The sequence below is a fragment of the Cuculus canorus genome, chromosome 37 (genome assembly GCF_017976375.1).
Source record: "Cuculus canorus isolate bCucCan1 chromosome 37, bCucCan1.pri, whole genome shotgun sequence".
Classification (NCBI taxonomy): domain Eukaryota; kingdom Metazoa; phylum Chordata; class Aves; order Cuculiformes; family Cuculidae; genus Cuculus; species Cuculus canorus.
The window spans coordinates 1,191,122-1,205,979 of NC_071437.1; the positions used below are offsets into that span (position 1 = coordinate 1,191,122).

The window sequence follows — 14,858 nt, forward strand, 5'->3', positions numbered from 1 at the left end:
CAAAGTGGGCGTGGCCTGATCGAGGGGGCGGGGCTAGAGGAGCTATGGGATGGGTCAGAGCACTATGGGGTGTCTGTGGCGCAGCTATGGGTCAGCTCGGGTCCCTGTGTGGCATCTTGAGTTGCTATGGGGCAGAAGTGGGGCAGCGCTAGCCCTATGTGGGCATGGCCAGTCCGAAGGGGCGTGGTCAGACGAGCGCGCGACGCCGATGTGGGCGTGATCACGACGAGGGGGCGTGGCCACAAATGAATGAACTGTATAAGTGGGCGTGATCGCCTCAGACGGGGGATGTGGTCACGTGAACGCGCGGTGCCGTGTGGGCGTGGGCGTGGCTAAACGGAGGAGGACCGCGTTGGGGACTGAGCGGAGGGAGCGGAGTCGCGCGGAGCGGAGAGTGGGGCACAGCGGCCATGAAGTGAGGAGATGGGGGGGGGGGGGGGAAAAAGCGGGAAAACGGAGCATCCTGAGGGGGGAGGCGGGATCCAGAGGGTTCCACGGGGCCAAAAGGACCTGGATGAGGGGGAGAAGTGGGGCTGGAGAACCTCCTGAGGTCCTACGGGGTCAAAAGGACCCGAATGAGGGTGAGAAGTGGGGCTGGAGAACCTCCTGAGGTCCTACGGGGCCAAAAGGACCCGAGTGAGGGGCAGAAGTGGTGCTGGAGAACCTTCTGAGGTCCTACGGGGCCAAAAGGACCCGAGTGAGGGGCAGAAGTGGTGCTGGAGAACCTCCTGAGGTCCTGTGGGGCCAAAAGGACCCGAGTGAGGAGGAGAAGTGGGTTTGGGCAAAGGAATCCAATGGATCCGTCGGGTATTGTCCTCTCCATAGGCTCAACATTGATGGTCTTCTTGTCGTCTTTCCCTATGACTACATCTACCCCGAGCAGTTCTCCTATATGCAGGAGCTCAAGCGGACCCTGGATGCGAAGGTAAGATGGGATCCATTGGGATCAGTTTGAGATCCTTTGGGATCCACCCAACCCCGCTGGGTGACGCCAATGCTCCTATAGGGCCATGGTGTCCTGGAGATGCCATCAGGGACCGGGAAGACAGTGTCACTGTTGTCCCTCATCGTCGCATACCAACGGGTGAGTGGGTGGTGAGTAGATCCTGGCGGATCCCACCAGATCCCGGAGGATGGCAGCGATGTCCCCGTTTGTTGCAGGCGCGGCCGCTCGATGTCACCAAACTCATCTACTGCTCACGAACTGTTCCAGAGATTGAGAAGGTGAGAGGACATCCTGGTGGGGTCCATCCATGGAGAGGAGATCCCAATGGAATCCATCCTTGGGGATGTCCCAGGAGGGAGATCCCGATGGAATCCACCCATGGGAGGGAGTTCCCAATGGAATCCATCCAAGAGGGAAGGAGTTCCCGATGGAATCCATCCAAGAGGGAAGGAGTTCCCGATGGAATCCATCCACGGGGGAGGGAGATCCTCATTGAATCCATCCACGGGGGAGGGAGATCCTGATTGAATCCATCCACGGGGGAGGGAGATCCTCATTGAATCCATCCACGGGGGAGGGAGATCCTCATTGAATCCATCCATGGGGGAGGGAGATCCTCATGGAATCCATCCATGGGGGAGGGAGATCCTGATGGAATCTGTCCATGGGGACATCCTGGGAAGGAGATCCCAATGGAATCCACCCATGGGGACATCCTGGGAAGGAGATCCCAATGGAATCCACCCATGGGGACGTCCCAGGAAAGAGATTCCCCCCTATAGCAGATCCCGAGAGATTCCGTGGTGTCGCGGTGGTTCCCAGAGGATCCACTGAGTGCCACGTTCCCCGCAGGTGGTGGAGGAGCTCCGGAAGCTTCTAGATTTCTACGAGAAGGAGTTGGGCGAGAAGATCCCGTTCCTGGGATTGGCGCTGAGCTCCCGCAAGAACCTCTGCATCCACCCCGAGGTACCTCCGGGGGGATCCGGTGGGAGGATCTGGTGGGGATCAAGTCCCCGCAGTGACACTGGCTTTGGCGCAGGTGTCGTCCCTGCGGTTTGGCAAAGAGGTGGATGGGCGCTGCCTCAGCCTCACGGCGTCCTACGTGCGTGCCCAGCGCCAGCACGACCCCAGCATCCCCGGCTGCCGCTTCTACGAGGTGAGTGATTCCCGGGATCCCAGCAGGATCCCAGTAATCCTAGAGGGATCCCATTAATCCCAGTGGGATCCCATTAATCTCAGCGGGCACTCAGGGGGTCCCCTTAATCCCAGTGGGATCCCATTAATCCCAGTGGGTACCCATGGATCCCATTATTCCCAGCAGGCACTCAGCGATCCCATTAATCTTAGCAGGATCCATTAATCCCAGCGGGCACCCAGGGTTCCCCTTAATCCCAGTGGGTTCCCCTTAATCCCAGTGGGATCCTATTAATCCCAGCGGGCACCCAGGGTTCCCCTTAATCCCAGTGGGTTCCCATTAATCCCAGTGGGCACCCAGGATTCCCATTAATCCCTGTGGGTTCCCATTAATCCCAGCATGCACCCAGGGATCCCATTAATCCCAGTGGGATCCCCTTAATGCCAGCAGGCACTCAGGGATCCCATTAATCCCAGTGTGTTCCCATTAATCCTAGCAGGCACTCAGGGATCCCATTAATCCTAGGAGGCATTCAGGCATACCATTAATCCCAGTGGGATCCCATTAATCCCAGCAGGCACAAGGGATCCCCTTAATCCCAGTGGGCACCCAGGGATCCCCTTAATCCCAGCGGGATCTCCTTAATCCCAGTGGGCACCCAGGGATCCCCTAGTCCCAGCGAGCTCCCCTTGATCTCGTTAATCCGGTTGGGATGGCTCCGGGCTCTCTGGCAGGATTTCGACACCCACGGGCGTGAGGAGCCAATCCCGTTCGGTGTCTACAACCTCGACGACCTCAGAGCCTTCGGGCGCCGCACGGGCTGGTGCCCCTACTTCCTCGCCCGATACTCAGTACGGTGGGATCCAGGATCTGCTCTGGAGGAGAGAGTGGCCCTGGAATCTGCTCTGGGGTGGGATCTCCCTCCCAGGATGTCCCCAGGGATGGATTCCATCGGGATCCTCCTCTCCCATGGATGGATTCCATTGGGCTCTCCCTCCCATGGGAGGTTTCCATCATGATCTCCCTCCCGGGACACCCTCAGGGGTGAATTCCATTGGGATCTCCCTCCCATGGATGGATTCCATTGTGATCTCCCTCCCATGGGTGGATTCCATTGCGATCTCCCCCCCAGAATCTCCCCATGGATGAATTCCATTGGGATCTTGGGATCTTCCGTCGTCCCCCCCGCCCCCCCGGGTGGATTCCATGGGGATCTCCGTGCCATGGGTGGATTCTGGCGGGATCCCTGCTCTCCGGCAGATCCTGCACGCCAACGTCGTGGTTTACAGCTACCATTACCTGCTGGATCCCAAGATCGCTGACCTTGTCTCCAAGGAACTCGCCCGCAAATCCGTCGTCGTGTTCGATGAGGCCCATAACATCGGTCAGAGGTTGCCCCGACACCCCATGATCCCGACACCCTGTGACCCTTTGATCCCAACACCCCATTTTGCCGTGATCCCAATACCCCATTTCCCCATGAACCTGGTACTATGTTATCCCATGATCCCATGATCCTGACATGTTATTATTCCATGATCCTGATACCATGTTATCCCATGATCCTGAGCCCCCCATTATCCTATCATCCCAACATCCCATTATCCCATGACCTCAATATCTCATGATCTCGACACTTTTTTTATTCCATGTTGTCTTGTGTTATCCTGCGTTTGTTGTCCTGTTGTCCCATGTTATCCTGCGTTTGTTGTCCTGTGTTGTTCTGTTATCCTGTTTGTCCCGTGTTGTCCCACATTATCCCGTATTGTCCTGTGTAATCCTGCGTTTGCTGTCCTGTGTTATCCTGTGCTTGTTGTCCCGTGTCGTCCCATGTTATTCTGTTTGTTGTTCTGTGTTGTCCTGTGTTATCCCGTGTTGTCCCGTGTTTCATCCCGTGTGGGCTCTGGTGTGGTGGTGGCGCAGACACAGTGTGCATCGATGCGATGGGGGTGACGCTGACGCGCCGAACGCTCGACCGCTGCCACAGCGCTCTGAACACGCTGCACACCAACATCCAGCGGTGACGTACTGGGAATGGAGGGAACTGGGAGCACTGGGAGTGGGGAGCCAGGGGGTACTGGGAACGGGGAGCCAGGGGGAACTGGAAGCACTGGAAATGGGGCTCTGGGGGAACTGGGAATGGGGATCTAGGGGGAACTGGGAGCACTGGTGCTGGGGCTCTGGGGGAACTGGGAATGGGGATCTAGGGGAAACTGGGAGCCCTGGTGCTGGGGCACTGGGAGCACTGGGAGTGCTGCCCCCCCTCAGGCTGAAGGAGACGGACGCGCAGCGGCTGCGGGAGGAGTACCAGCGGCTGCTGGAGGGGCTGCGCCAGACGGGCGCTGCGCGCGACACCGACCTCTTCCTTGCCAACCCCGTCCTGCCCGATGCCATCCTGCAAGGTGGGGGGCACTGGCTCTTTTGGGGGTGTCCTGAGCCCCTTTGGGATGGCCCTGAGCCCTTTTGGGGGGATTCTGAGCCCTTTGAGGGGGCCATGAGACCTTTTGGGGGGTTCTGATCTATTTGGGAGCGTTCTGAGCACTTTCGGGGGAGTTCTGAGCTCTATGGGGGGGGTCCTGAGCTCTTTGAGGGGGTCACAAGCGTATCCAAGGGGGATATTTTGGGGACCCCCTCACCCTTTTTTCCCCCCAGAGCCCATTCTGGGCAGCATCCAACCATCCGATCACTTTGTGTGGTCCCTGATTGGGGGAGTTCTTTGGTTCCTGGTGGGATTTTGGGGTCCCTTTGCCCCCCCTTTTACCCCAAGGGGGGCTTTTTTCAGGTCCCCCTCACTCTTTTTGCCTCCCCAGAGTCCATTCCGGGCAGTATCCGTACGGCCGAGCACTTTGTGGGGTTCCTGCGGCGGCTGTTGGCATATCTGCGGGCAAGAGTGCGGGGGCCACGCGTGGTTCAGGAGAGCCCTCCTGCCTTCCTCAAGGACCTCTACGAGCGTGTCTGCATCGACCGCAAGCCCTTACGGTGAGGGGAGCCCCCCTTTTTGTCCTGTGTCCCACCCTTTGTCTTGTTCCACCAATTCTTTGTCCTGTTTCCCCATCCCCAGGGATTGGACCCCCCCTACATCTGGGACCTCCCCATAGTCCTGGAACCCCCGGCGCCACCCCCCCCACCCCCCTTCCCCCTATGTCCCTGACCCCCCCCGACTCTGTGGGTGTCCCCATGTCTCTGCCCCCCTCTTTGCCTCCTCAGACTCTGTGATCCCCCCGAACCCTCCCTTTCTCCCCCTTTCCCCCCAGGTTCTGTTCTCATCCCCTTCTCCCCCCATATCTCTGCTGCCCCTGACTCTCTGCCTCCCCTTTTCCCCCCACATCTCTGCTCCCACGACTCTCTGCCTCCCCTTTCCCCCCCCATATCTCTTCTCCCCTCATATCTCTGCCCCCTCCGCCCAGACTCTCTGCCCCCCATGACCCTCCCGTTTTGCCCCCCCCGCAGGTTCTGTGCTGAGCGGCTGCAGTCGCTCCTGCGGACGTTGGAGATTGCAACCATCGCCGACTTCACCCCTCTCGCGCTCCTCACGACCTTCGCCACCCTTGTCAGCTCCTACAGCCGAGGTGGGGGCTCTGGGGTGGGGCAGGGCACAAGACCCCCCCCATCAGCTCCTGGAGCCGGGGGGGGGGGTGGCGCATGGGGTCCCCTTATCAGCTTTTACAGTGAGAGGGGGGGCACAGGATCCCCTTATCAGCTCTTAAATTGAGGGAAGCACAGGATGCCCTTATCAGCTCTTACAGTGAGGGAGGCGGGTCACAGGATGCCCTTATCAGCTCTTACAGTAAGGGGGTGGGCACAGGATGCCCTTATCAGCTCTTACAGTGGGGGGGGCCACACAGGATCCTCTTATCAGCTCTGACGGTGGGGCGGCACAGGATCCCTCTTATCAGCTCTTACACTGAGGGGGGAGCACAGGATCCCCTTATCAACTCTTACAATGAGGGGGTGGGGTACAGGATCCCCTTATCAGCTTTTACAGTGAGGGGGGTGTTCTGGGGGGGGGCGAGGGGGGGGGGTCCCTGTGTCCCTGTGTCCCTGTTGTCCACCCCCCACATTTCTTCCCCCCCTCCTCAGGTTTCACCATCATCATTGAACCCTTTGATGAGCGAAACCCGAGTGTCGCGAACCCTGTCCTGCACTTCAGGTGGGGGGGCTGGGGGGGGACCCTGGGGCCATGGTGGGGCCACGGGGGTCCCCGGTGACGCAGGTGTCCTCGTCACAGCTGTATGGACGCCTCCATCGCCATCAAACCCGTCTTCGAGCGCTTCCAGTCCGTCATCATCACTTCAGGGGTGCGGCTCCTGCTCCGTATTCCCAATATCCCCCTTGTGCCCCCCACAATGTCCCTCTTGTGCCCTCTATGTCCCCCCAGTGCCCCCCCAATGTCCCCAATATCCTTCTTGTGTCCCGCTGATATCCTCCTTGTCATGCCCAGTGTCCGCAGTGTTCCGTGTCCCCCTCCTTGTCCCCCTGTGTCCCCAGTATCCCCCTTGTGCCCCACCATGTTCTCCCAATGTCCCCTTTTTGCCCCCTACGTCCCCCCAAAGTTCCCAATATCCCTCTTGTGCCCCCCATGTCCCCGCAGTGTCCCCCTTGTGCCCTCCCATGTCCCCACAATGTTCCCAATGTCCCCTTTGTGCCCCCCTCATGTTGCCAATATCCCCTTGTGCCCCCCCAATGTCCCCCTTGTCCCCCCCGCCTTGTCCTCCCCAGTGTCCCCAGTGTCCCCTTTTCCCCCCCAGACTCTCTCCCCGCTGGACATGTACCCCAAAATCCTGGATTTCCGCCCTGTTACCATGGCAACGTTCACCATGACGCTGGCCCGGACCTGCCTCTGTCCCATGGTGAGGGGACAGGGGGACACCCCAGTGTCACCAAAGGGGTTCACACACACACAGGGACCCCATTGTCACTGTGTCCCCTGCCCACAGATTGTGAGTCGCGGCAACGACCAAGTGGCCATTAGCTCCAAATATGAGACCCGCGAGGACATCGGTGAGGGAACAGATGGACTTGTCCCCCAATGTCCCGAATATCCCCAGTGTCCCCCAATGTCTCCTCGTCCCCAGCTGTTGTGCGGAACCTCGGGGCGCTGCTGGTGGCACTGGCGGCCGTTGTCCCCGATGGCCTCGTTGCCTTCTTCACCAGTTACGGCCACCTTGAAGCCACTGTGGCCGCCTGGTACCAGCAGGTGAGTCCCTGCCCCATGGTGACCCATGGCCACTGCACTGTTCCCCCTGCCCCACGTCGTCCCCTGCCCCACATCCCCCCTGCCCCAGTCGTCCCGTGCTCCACATCGTGCTCCACAGGGGATCCTGGAGAACATCCAGCGCAACAAACTGATCTTCATCGAGACTCAGGATGGCGCTGAGACCAGCGTTGCCCTCGAGAAGTACCAGGAGGTGTGGGGGGGGGCACTGGGAGCACTGGGGGGCACTGGGATGGGAATCCCCAGCGCTGGGTGGCACTGGGGGGCGTGTCCCCAGGACTGGGAGGCACTGGGATGGGAATCCCCAGCACTGGGGGGCACTGGGATGGGTGTCTCCTGCACTGGGGGGCACTTGGGAGCACTAGGATGGGTGTCCCCAGGACTGGGAGTCACTGGGATAGGAACCCCAGCACTGGGAGGCACAGGGAAGCATTGGGAGGCACTGGGATGGGAATCCCCAGCACTGGGGGGCACTGGGAGGCACTGGGGGGCACTGGGATGGGTGTCCCCAGCACTGGGGGGCACACTGGGAGGGGCACTGGAAGGCACTGGTAGAGGGTGTGGCTGTCCCCCTGCAGGCGTGTGAGAACGGTCGCGGCGCTGTCCTTCTGTCTGTGGCCCGAGGGAAAGTGTCTGAGGGCATCGACTTCGGTGAGGGGACAGATCAACATGGGGACAGGGGGACAGATGGGGACAGAGGGGATGCTGAGTCTCTGTTCCTGTCCCCGTGTCTGTCCCCCTGTCCCCGTGTCCGTCTGTCCATCTGTCGCCCCCAGTTCACCACTATGGCCGTGCTGTCATCATGTTTGGGGTTCCCTACGTCTACACCCAGAGCCGCATCCTGAAGGTGTGGCGCAGCCGTGGGGCACAGGGGAAGGAGAGGGGGATCTGTGGGGCACAAAGGGATCCGTTGGGATCTGTGGGGCACAAAGGGGTCAGTGGGGATCCATGGGGCCTCAGAGGATCTGTGGGGCACGAAGGGGTCAATGGGGATCTGTGGGGCACAAAGGGGTCCGTGGAGATCCGTGGGGCACCAGGGGATCCATGGGGCACAAAGGGATCCATAGGGTGCTATGGGGCACCAGTGGATCTGTGGGGATGAGTGGGGCCCCAGGGGGTCCATGGGGATCTGTGGGGCACCAGTGGATATGTGGGGATCAGTGGGGCACGAAGGGATCTGTGGGGATCCAGGGGGATCCAGGGGATCCATGAGGATTTGTGGGACCCCAGGGGATCTGTGGGGCACAAAGGGATTCAAAGGGATCTGTGGGGCTCCACGGGATCTGTGGATCCATGGGATGCCCAGGGGATCTGTGGGGCACAAAAGGATCTATGGGGATCCTTGGGGCACAAAGGGATCTAAGGGGATCTGTGGGGCTCCAGCAGCTCCGTGGGGACGCAGTGTCTCTGTGGGTTGCCCCACAGCTGCCCCATCTCTCCGTCGTGGCTACAGGCGCGGCTGCAGTTCCTGCGGGATCAGTTCCAGATCCGAGAGAACGACTTCCTGGCGTTTGATGCAATGCGCCACGCGGCACAATGTGTGGGGCGGGCGCTGCGTGGAAAAGCTGACTACGGCCTCATGGTCTTCGCTGACAAGGTGCGACCCATGGTGGATCCCGGGATATGGGATTTGGAGGTCTGGGGGAGCCCAAAAGATCCCAGGATATGGGATTTGGGGGTCTGAGGGAGCCCAAAAGATCCCGGGATATGGGATTTGGGGGTCTGGGGGATCCCCTGGGATCCAGGATGGGGATTGGGGGTCCCAATGGCTCCTGTGATCTGGAATTTGGGGGTCTGGGGGATCGCCCGGAATCCAGGATGGGGCTGGGCAGGGATCGGGGGGTTCCATGTGGATTGCAGCATCTCCGGGGATCCCCGCAGCGCTTTGCCCGCGCCGACAAGCGTGGGAAGCTGCCGCGCTGGATCCAGGATCACCTGACAGATTCCAACCTCAACCTGACGGTGGACGAGGCTGTACAGGTCGCCAAGTTCTTCCTGCGCCAAATGGCTCAGCCGTTCCGGCAGGTAATGGATCCCACATCCCGGGATCCAGCGACAGAGATGAGGGAAGGGGGGTCCTGGGGGGCCCTCAAATGATCCCGGGGGTCACTAGAGAGGTCTTGGGGGTCCCTACGGCGGTCCTGGGGGGCTCTCAGATGATCCTGGGGGTCACTAGAGGGGTCCTGAGGGGTCCTGGGAGTCCCTCAAATGATCCTGGGGGTCACTAGAGGGATCCTGGGGGTCCTGAGGTGTCCTGGAGGCCCCCAAATGATCCAGGGGGTCACTAGAGGGGTTCTGGGGGTCCTGAGGGGTCTTGGAGATCCCTCAAATGATCCAGGGGGTCACTAGAGGGGTCCTGGGGGGCTCTAGAAGGGTGCTGGGGGGACCCTGAAATGATCCTGAGGGTCCTAGAGGGGTCCTGGGGGTCCTGAGGGGCTCTAGAGGGATCTTAGAAGGGTCCTGGGGCCCCCCAAATGATCCAGGGGGTCACTAGAGGGGTCTTGGGGGTCCCTCAGATGATCCTGGGGGTCCTAGAGGGGTCATGGGGGTTCTGAGGGGTCCTGAGGGGCTCTAGAGGGATCTTAGAAGGGTCATCGGGGTCCCTCAAATGATCCCGGGGGTCACGAGAGAGATCTTGGGCATCCCTAAGGGGGCGTCCTGAGGCGTCCCAGGGGGCTGTAGGGGGATCTTGGGGGCCCCTCAAATGATCTTGGGGTTCCTAAGGGGGTCCCTAAGTGGGTCCTGAGAGGTCTTGGGGGTCCCTCAAATGATCCTGAGGGTCCTAGAGGGGTCCTGAGAGGCTCTAGAGGGGTCTTAGAAGGGTCCTGAGGGGCCCCAAGTGATCCAGGGGGTCATTAGAGGGGTCCTGGGGGTCCCTAAGGGTGTCTTGGGGGTCCTGGGGAGTTCTAGAGGGGTCTTCGAAGGGTCGTGGGGGTCCCCCAAATGATCCTGGGGGTCCTGAGGGGCTCTAGGGGGGTTGATCCCATCTCCAGAGCAGATCCCGAGTTTGGGAGGGGAATCCCATCCCAATTCCTGGAGGGGGTGTGGGGGGGGTCCCAGTCAATCCTAGTGGATCCCTCATTGTTGCAGGAGGACCAACTGGGGCTGTCGCTGCTGACTCTGGAGCAGCTGCAGTCAGATGAGGTGCGGGAGCGGATCGAGCGGATTGCCCAACAGGTCTGAGCCGGCAGCGGATCCCGGATCCCTGTTGGGATCCTCCTCTGTCACCAAAGCAAACGGATCCCCCTCCTCCAACTCCTGGATCGGAGCTTCATCCTCCTCGGGAAACCAGATCCCCTTCACACACGCCAATCGGGGGGGATCCACACAATTCGGAGCAGGATCCAGATCCCCCAGATTTAGAGCGGGATCTGGATCCCCCCCAATTTGGAGCAGGACACAGATCCCCCAGCTCACTTGGAACAGGGCTGGGCTCCCCTTGATTCAGAGCAGGATCTGGATCCACCCAATTCAGAGCAGGATCTGGATGCCCCATCTAGCTCGGAACAGGGTCGTAATCCCCCTGATTTGGAGCAGGATCCGGATCCCCCTGATTTAGGGCAGGATCCAGATCCCTCTGATTCAGAGCAAGATCCAGATCCCCCTGATTTGGAGCAGGATATGGATCCCCCCAGTTTGGAGCAGGATTTGCTGCAATTCCCTATTTTTTTGTACTTCCCTTCCCCCAATAAACGGGGACCCCCGGCTTGTTCCCTGCTGTGTTTCTGCACCCCCTGAATCGCTGCTGGGGACCGTAGGGAACCCCCCATTTCATAGGGAACCCCACTTAGGGGTCCGTGGTATCCCAAGATGGGTCCTGGTGGGCTCTAAAGGGTTCCTAGAAATGTCCTGGGGGGTCTCTTAAAGGTTCCTGGGGGGTCTCTTAAAGGTTCCTGGGGGTCTCTTAAAGGTTCCTGGGGGTCTCTAAGGAGGACTTTGGGAGTCCCTAAGGAGTCCTGGGGGTCCCTAAAAGGGTCTCGGGGGGCTCTAGAAGGGTCTTGAGGGGTCTTAAAGGAGTCGTGGGGGTCCCTAAAGGGGTCCTGGCGGGCCCTAAATGGATCTTGGGGGGCCCCATAGGGGTCTTGGGGGGCCCTAAAGGGGTCTGAGGGCCCCATTGGACCTGTAGGAGCTGCTGAGAATGGAACTGGGCACACTGGAAATGGAACTGGTTATACTGGAAGTGGAGCTGGGCACACTGGGAATGGAACTGGTTATACTGGGAATGGAACTAGCACACTGGGAATGGAACTGGTTACACTGGTACTGGGGACACTTGAAATGGAAGTGGTTATACTGGGAATGGCACTGAGCACACTGGGAATGGAACTGGTCCCCCCAGTCCAGTCCTTCCCAGTTTGGTGTCCCCCAGTCCCAGTTTGAGGTTCCCAGTCCCAGTTTGGACTCCTTCCCTCCCCAGTTCCCCTTCCCTCCCCGCAGTTCCCCCTCCCTCCCTAGTCGCCTCCTCCTCCTTCCAGTCTCCCCTCCCCTCCGAGTCCTTCTCTCCCCCTCCCCCTCCCTCCTCCCAGTTACCTCCCCTCCTCCCAGTCCCTCCTCCTTCCAGTTTGGGGTCCCTCAGTCCCAGTTTGGGCTCCCTCTCCAGAGGGCTCGTGGAAGCCCTTAAATTGGTCCCAGGGGGATCTAGAGGGATTCAGAGGATCTTAGATGGGTCCTAGATAGTACTAAATAGGTCTCAGGGTGCTCTAGAGGGGCCCTGGATGTCTTAGGTGGGTCCTAGAAGGCATTAAAGTAGTCCCAGAGGGCTCTAGAGGGGTCCCGGGTATCCTAGAGCGATCCCGGAAGGCCTTGAAGGGGTCCCAAGGGCCTCTAGAAGGGTCCTAGAGGTCCTAGATGGGTCCAGGCAGGCTTTAATTGAGTCCCAAGGGGCTCTAGAGGGGTCCAGAGGGGCTTAGATGGGTTCTAGGAGACACTAAAGGGTTCCCAGGCCACTCTAGAGGGGTCCAGAGAGTGTTTGATGAGTCCTAGAAGACACTAAAGGGGTGTTAGGGAGGTCTCGAGGGGTCCTGGAGATCCTAGATGGGACCTAGAAGGCACTGAAAAGGATGGGTCAGCCACAGCTTCTCTGGACAACTTGTTCCAGTGCCTCCCCGTGCTCATAGCGAAGAAATTCCTCCTAATGTCCAGTCTAAATCTGCCCCTCTCCAGTTTATAGCCATTCCCCCTCATCCTATCACCACAAGCCTTTATGAACAGTCCTGTGGGGCTCTAGAGGGTCCCTACAGGGCTGCTGAGGGCCCCAGATGGGTACTGGGGGGCTCTAGATAGGTCTGGTGGCCTTTCGAAGGGTCTCTGTGAATTTGCTACTGCCTGAGGTGGATCGAAGAAGTTTAATAAAAGTTCAATTCTATCTAAGTGGTAGATGGGAATACGCTTACATAAAGCATATGGGATGTAACTGTTATCGATATACTTCAAAGCACTGTATCTCAGTGGCCGGAACACGGGAGGAATCTTTTAATCCGTACAGGTTTTTAACAAGGATAATTAACATTTAGTGGCTCAATAACATAGATAATTTTATATAATTTAAATCAAGCCTGGCTGTCATCCATTGAACATTCAGTAAACCACCACCATTTTATATTTAGGAGTAATTTCTTATTACCCATCCTAAGTGGGATGCTGGTTTGGCTATTAAAAGGGTGGGTCTTGTTCAAAAACCTCTGAAGGTAATAGTTGGGTTTGTTAAGCCTGTGGTCAGCAATTAGGTACAGGTGAAGAGTTTGCCCTTTAAAAGACCTTTTGATTAAGAGATGAGTCTCACCTGTCGCCAGAGCCTGAAGTGAAATTAGGGGCCACAGAAGCTTTCCTTTCTTTGCTGGGTTTCCAACAGTCGTGTGCTTTTCTTCGTGGTGCATTTGAGCCTTCGAGCATCGTTTCTTCTGTGAGTTTCAGGTAATGATTTTGGTTGTGGGTTTGCTTATTTTAGTCTTAGAGCAAAATTGGTTTGGAATGTGGCAACTTCAGAGAAATGTTACCACAAACATTTGCGGTCAATGATGTCTTGTCTTTCTTTGTTCTTGTTTTATCATTAGAGGTAGGAATATATTGAGGCACAAAAGGACTTAAGCTTGGCCTAAATGAGGTTTCCAATGAAGTTTTAGCAATAGCTGTTACTGGTTTTCCTAGAGCTGGTTTGTTTAATTTGGGTTTTGTGTCATAAGCAGTTGAAAATTATGTATGCCCAGAATTGTTTTAAGAAATACCCAAGGAAACTGTTAACTTGCCTGTATTACTAAGAATTTTTTTTTACTTAATCTACATCAGCACCTGTGGACTCCAGGGAGGTAAATATGAGAGCAGTTTAAAAGCACTTCCTAGCGAAGAGCCAGTAAACTTCCCCAGTGAGGCTGTGACAACTGTGCCAGGCGAGTTATTAGAAAAGCTAACGAATAATGGAATTACAGGGTCTGGATAAGTGTGGTGTTTGTATGTGGAAATCCTATTGCACGCATCTGTCAGGTTTTTTAGGGAAACTGTAACCACGTAAATCAGGATGATTTGGTTGATGCTGCGTTATCTACTGTTTATATGGTGCTTTCTCAAGAGCAGAAAGAAAAAGCTGTTCCTATACATTGGCTAAAACTATGTATGGTAGGAAGTGTTCAGCCCAGCAGAGATCCCCAGGAGCTATTCAGGATCCCGAGGAGCCCTGTAGAGTCCTGCAGGAGCATTTCAGGAGTCCCAGGAGCCCTGCAGAGACCACCAGCATATTTTCAGGATCCCCAGGAGCACTGCAGAGACACCCAGGAGCTTTTCAGTATTCCCAGGAGCCCTGTAGAGACCACCAGGATCTTTTCAGGACCCCCGGGAGCCCTGCAGAGACCCCCGTAGCATTTCAGGATCTCCAGGAGCCCTGTAGATTGCCCCAGGAGCCCTTCAGGATCCCCAGGAGCCCTGTAGAGAGCCTGAGGATCCTTTCAGGATCAGGAGCTGCTTGGAGAGAGACCCGCGGGAGAAATTCAGTATCCCCAGGAGCCCTGTAGAGAGCCCCAGGAGCCTTTCAATATTCCTAGGAGCCCTGCAGAGATCTCTAGGAGCCTTTCAGTATTCCTAGGGACCGTGTAGAGACCCCCAGGAGCCTTTCAGGATCCCCAGGAGCCCGGTAGAGAGCCCTAGGAGCCTCTCAAGATACCCAGGAGTGCTGTGCAGAGCCACAGGAGCCCTGTAGAGATTCCCAGGAGACTTTTCAGGATCCCCAAAGACCGTGCAGAGACTCTCAGAAGCATTTTAGGATCCCCAGGATCCCTGTGGAGACTCCCAGGGCAATTTCAGGGTCACCAGGATCACTGTAGAGATTCCTAGAAACCTTTCAGTATGCCCAGGAATTCTGCAGAGAATCCCAGGAGCCTTTCAGGTTCCCCAGGAGCCCCATAGAGAATGCCAGGAGCCTTTCAGGATCTCCAGATGCCCTGTAGAGATGCCCAGGAGCCTTTCAGGGTCCCCGGGGGGGCTGTAGACACCCCTAGGAGCCTTTCAGGATCCCCAGGGGCTTTGAAGAGACTACCAGGAAGCCTGTAGAGAATTCCAGGAGCCTTTCGGGG

The 14,858-nt window shown here is 57.8% G+C and overlaps 1 protein-coding gene across 1 annotated transcript; it reads left to right on the top strand.

Annotated features, from left to right (window-relative positions):
* The first annotated feature begins 283 nt into the window (after positions 1–283).
* On the top strand, positions 284–11,026 carry LOC104068689 (general transcription and DNA repair factor IIH helicase subunit XPD). The gene is made up of 23 exons (XM_054052960.1): positions 284–415; positions 826–925; positions 1,007–1,084; positions 1,162–1,224; positions 1,799–1,912; positions 1,986–2,102; positions 2,816–2,932; positions 3,342–3,465; positions 4,005–4,101; positions 4,350–4,483; positions 4,892–5,060; positions 5,532–5,650; positions 6,162–6,231; positions 6,310–6,379; positions 6,830–6,931; positions 7,019–7,082; positions 7,157–7,278; positions 7,397–7,489; positions 7,875–7,947; positions 8,073–8,143; positions 8,750–8,893; positions 9,178–9,321; positions 10,387–11,026. Exons 1-23 carry the CDS (start codon positions 411–413, stop codon positions 10,477–10,479), a joined length of 2,283 nt encoding a protein of 760 aa, XP_053908935.1. The 5' UTR covers positions 284–410; the 3' UTR covers positions 10,480–11,026.
* The last annotated feature ends 3,832 nt before the right edge of the window (positions 11,027–14,858 follow it).

What these genes read in the sequence shown, in the direction of transcription:
- LOC104068689 (XM_054052960.1), top strand. An exon ending in ATCGACCGCAAGCCCTTACG is followed by an intron (nt 5,061 to 5,531) that starts GTGAGGGGAGCC and finishes CCCCCCCCGCAG; the next exon opens with GTTCTGTGCTGAGCGGCTGC. An exon ending in TGAGACCCGCGAGGACATCG is followed by an intron (nt 7,083 to 7,156) that starts GTGAGGGAACAG and finishes CCTCGTCCCCAG; the next exon opens with CTGTTGTGCGGAACCTCGGG.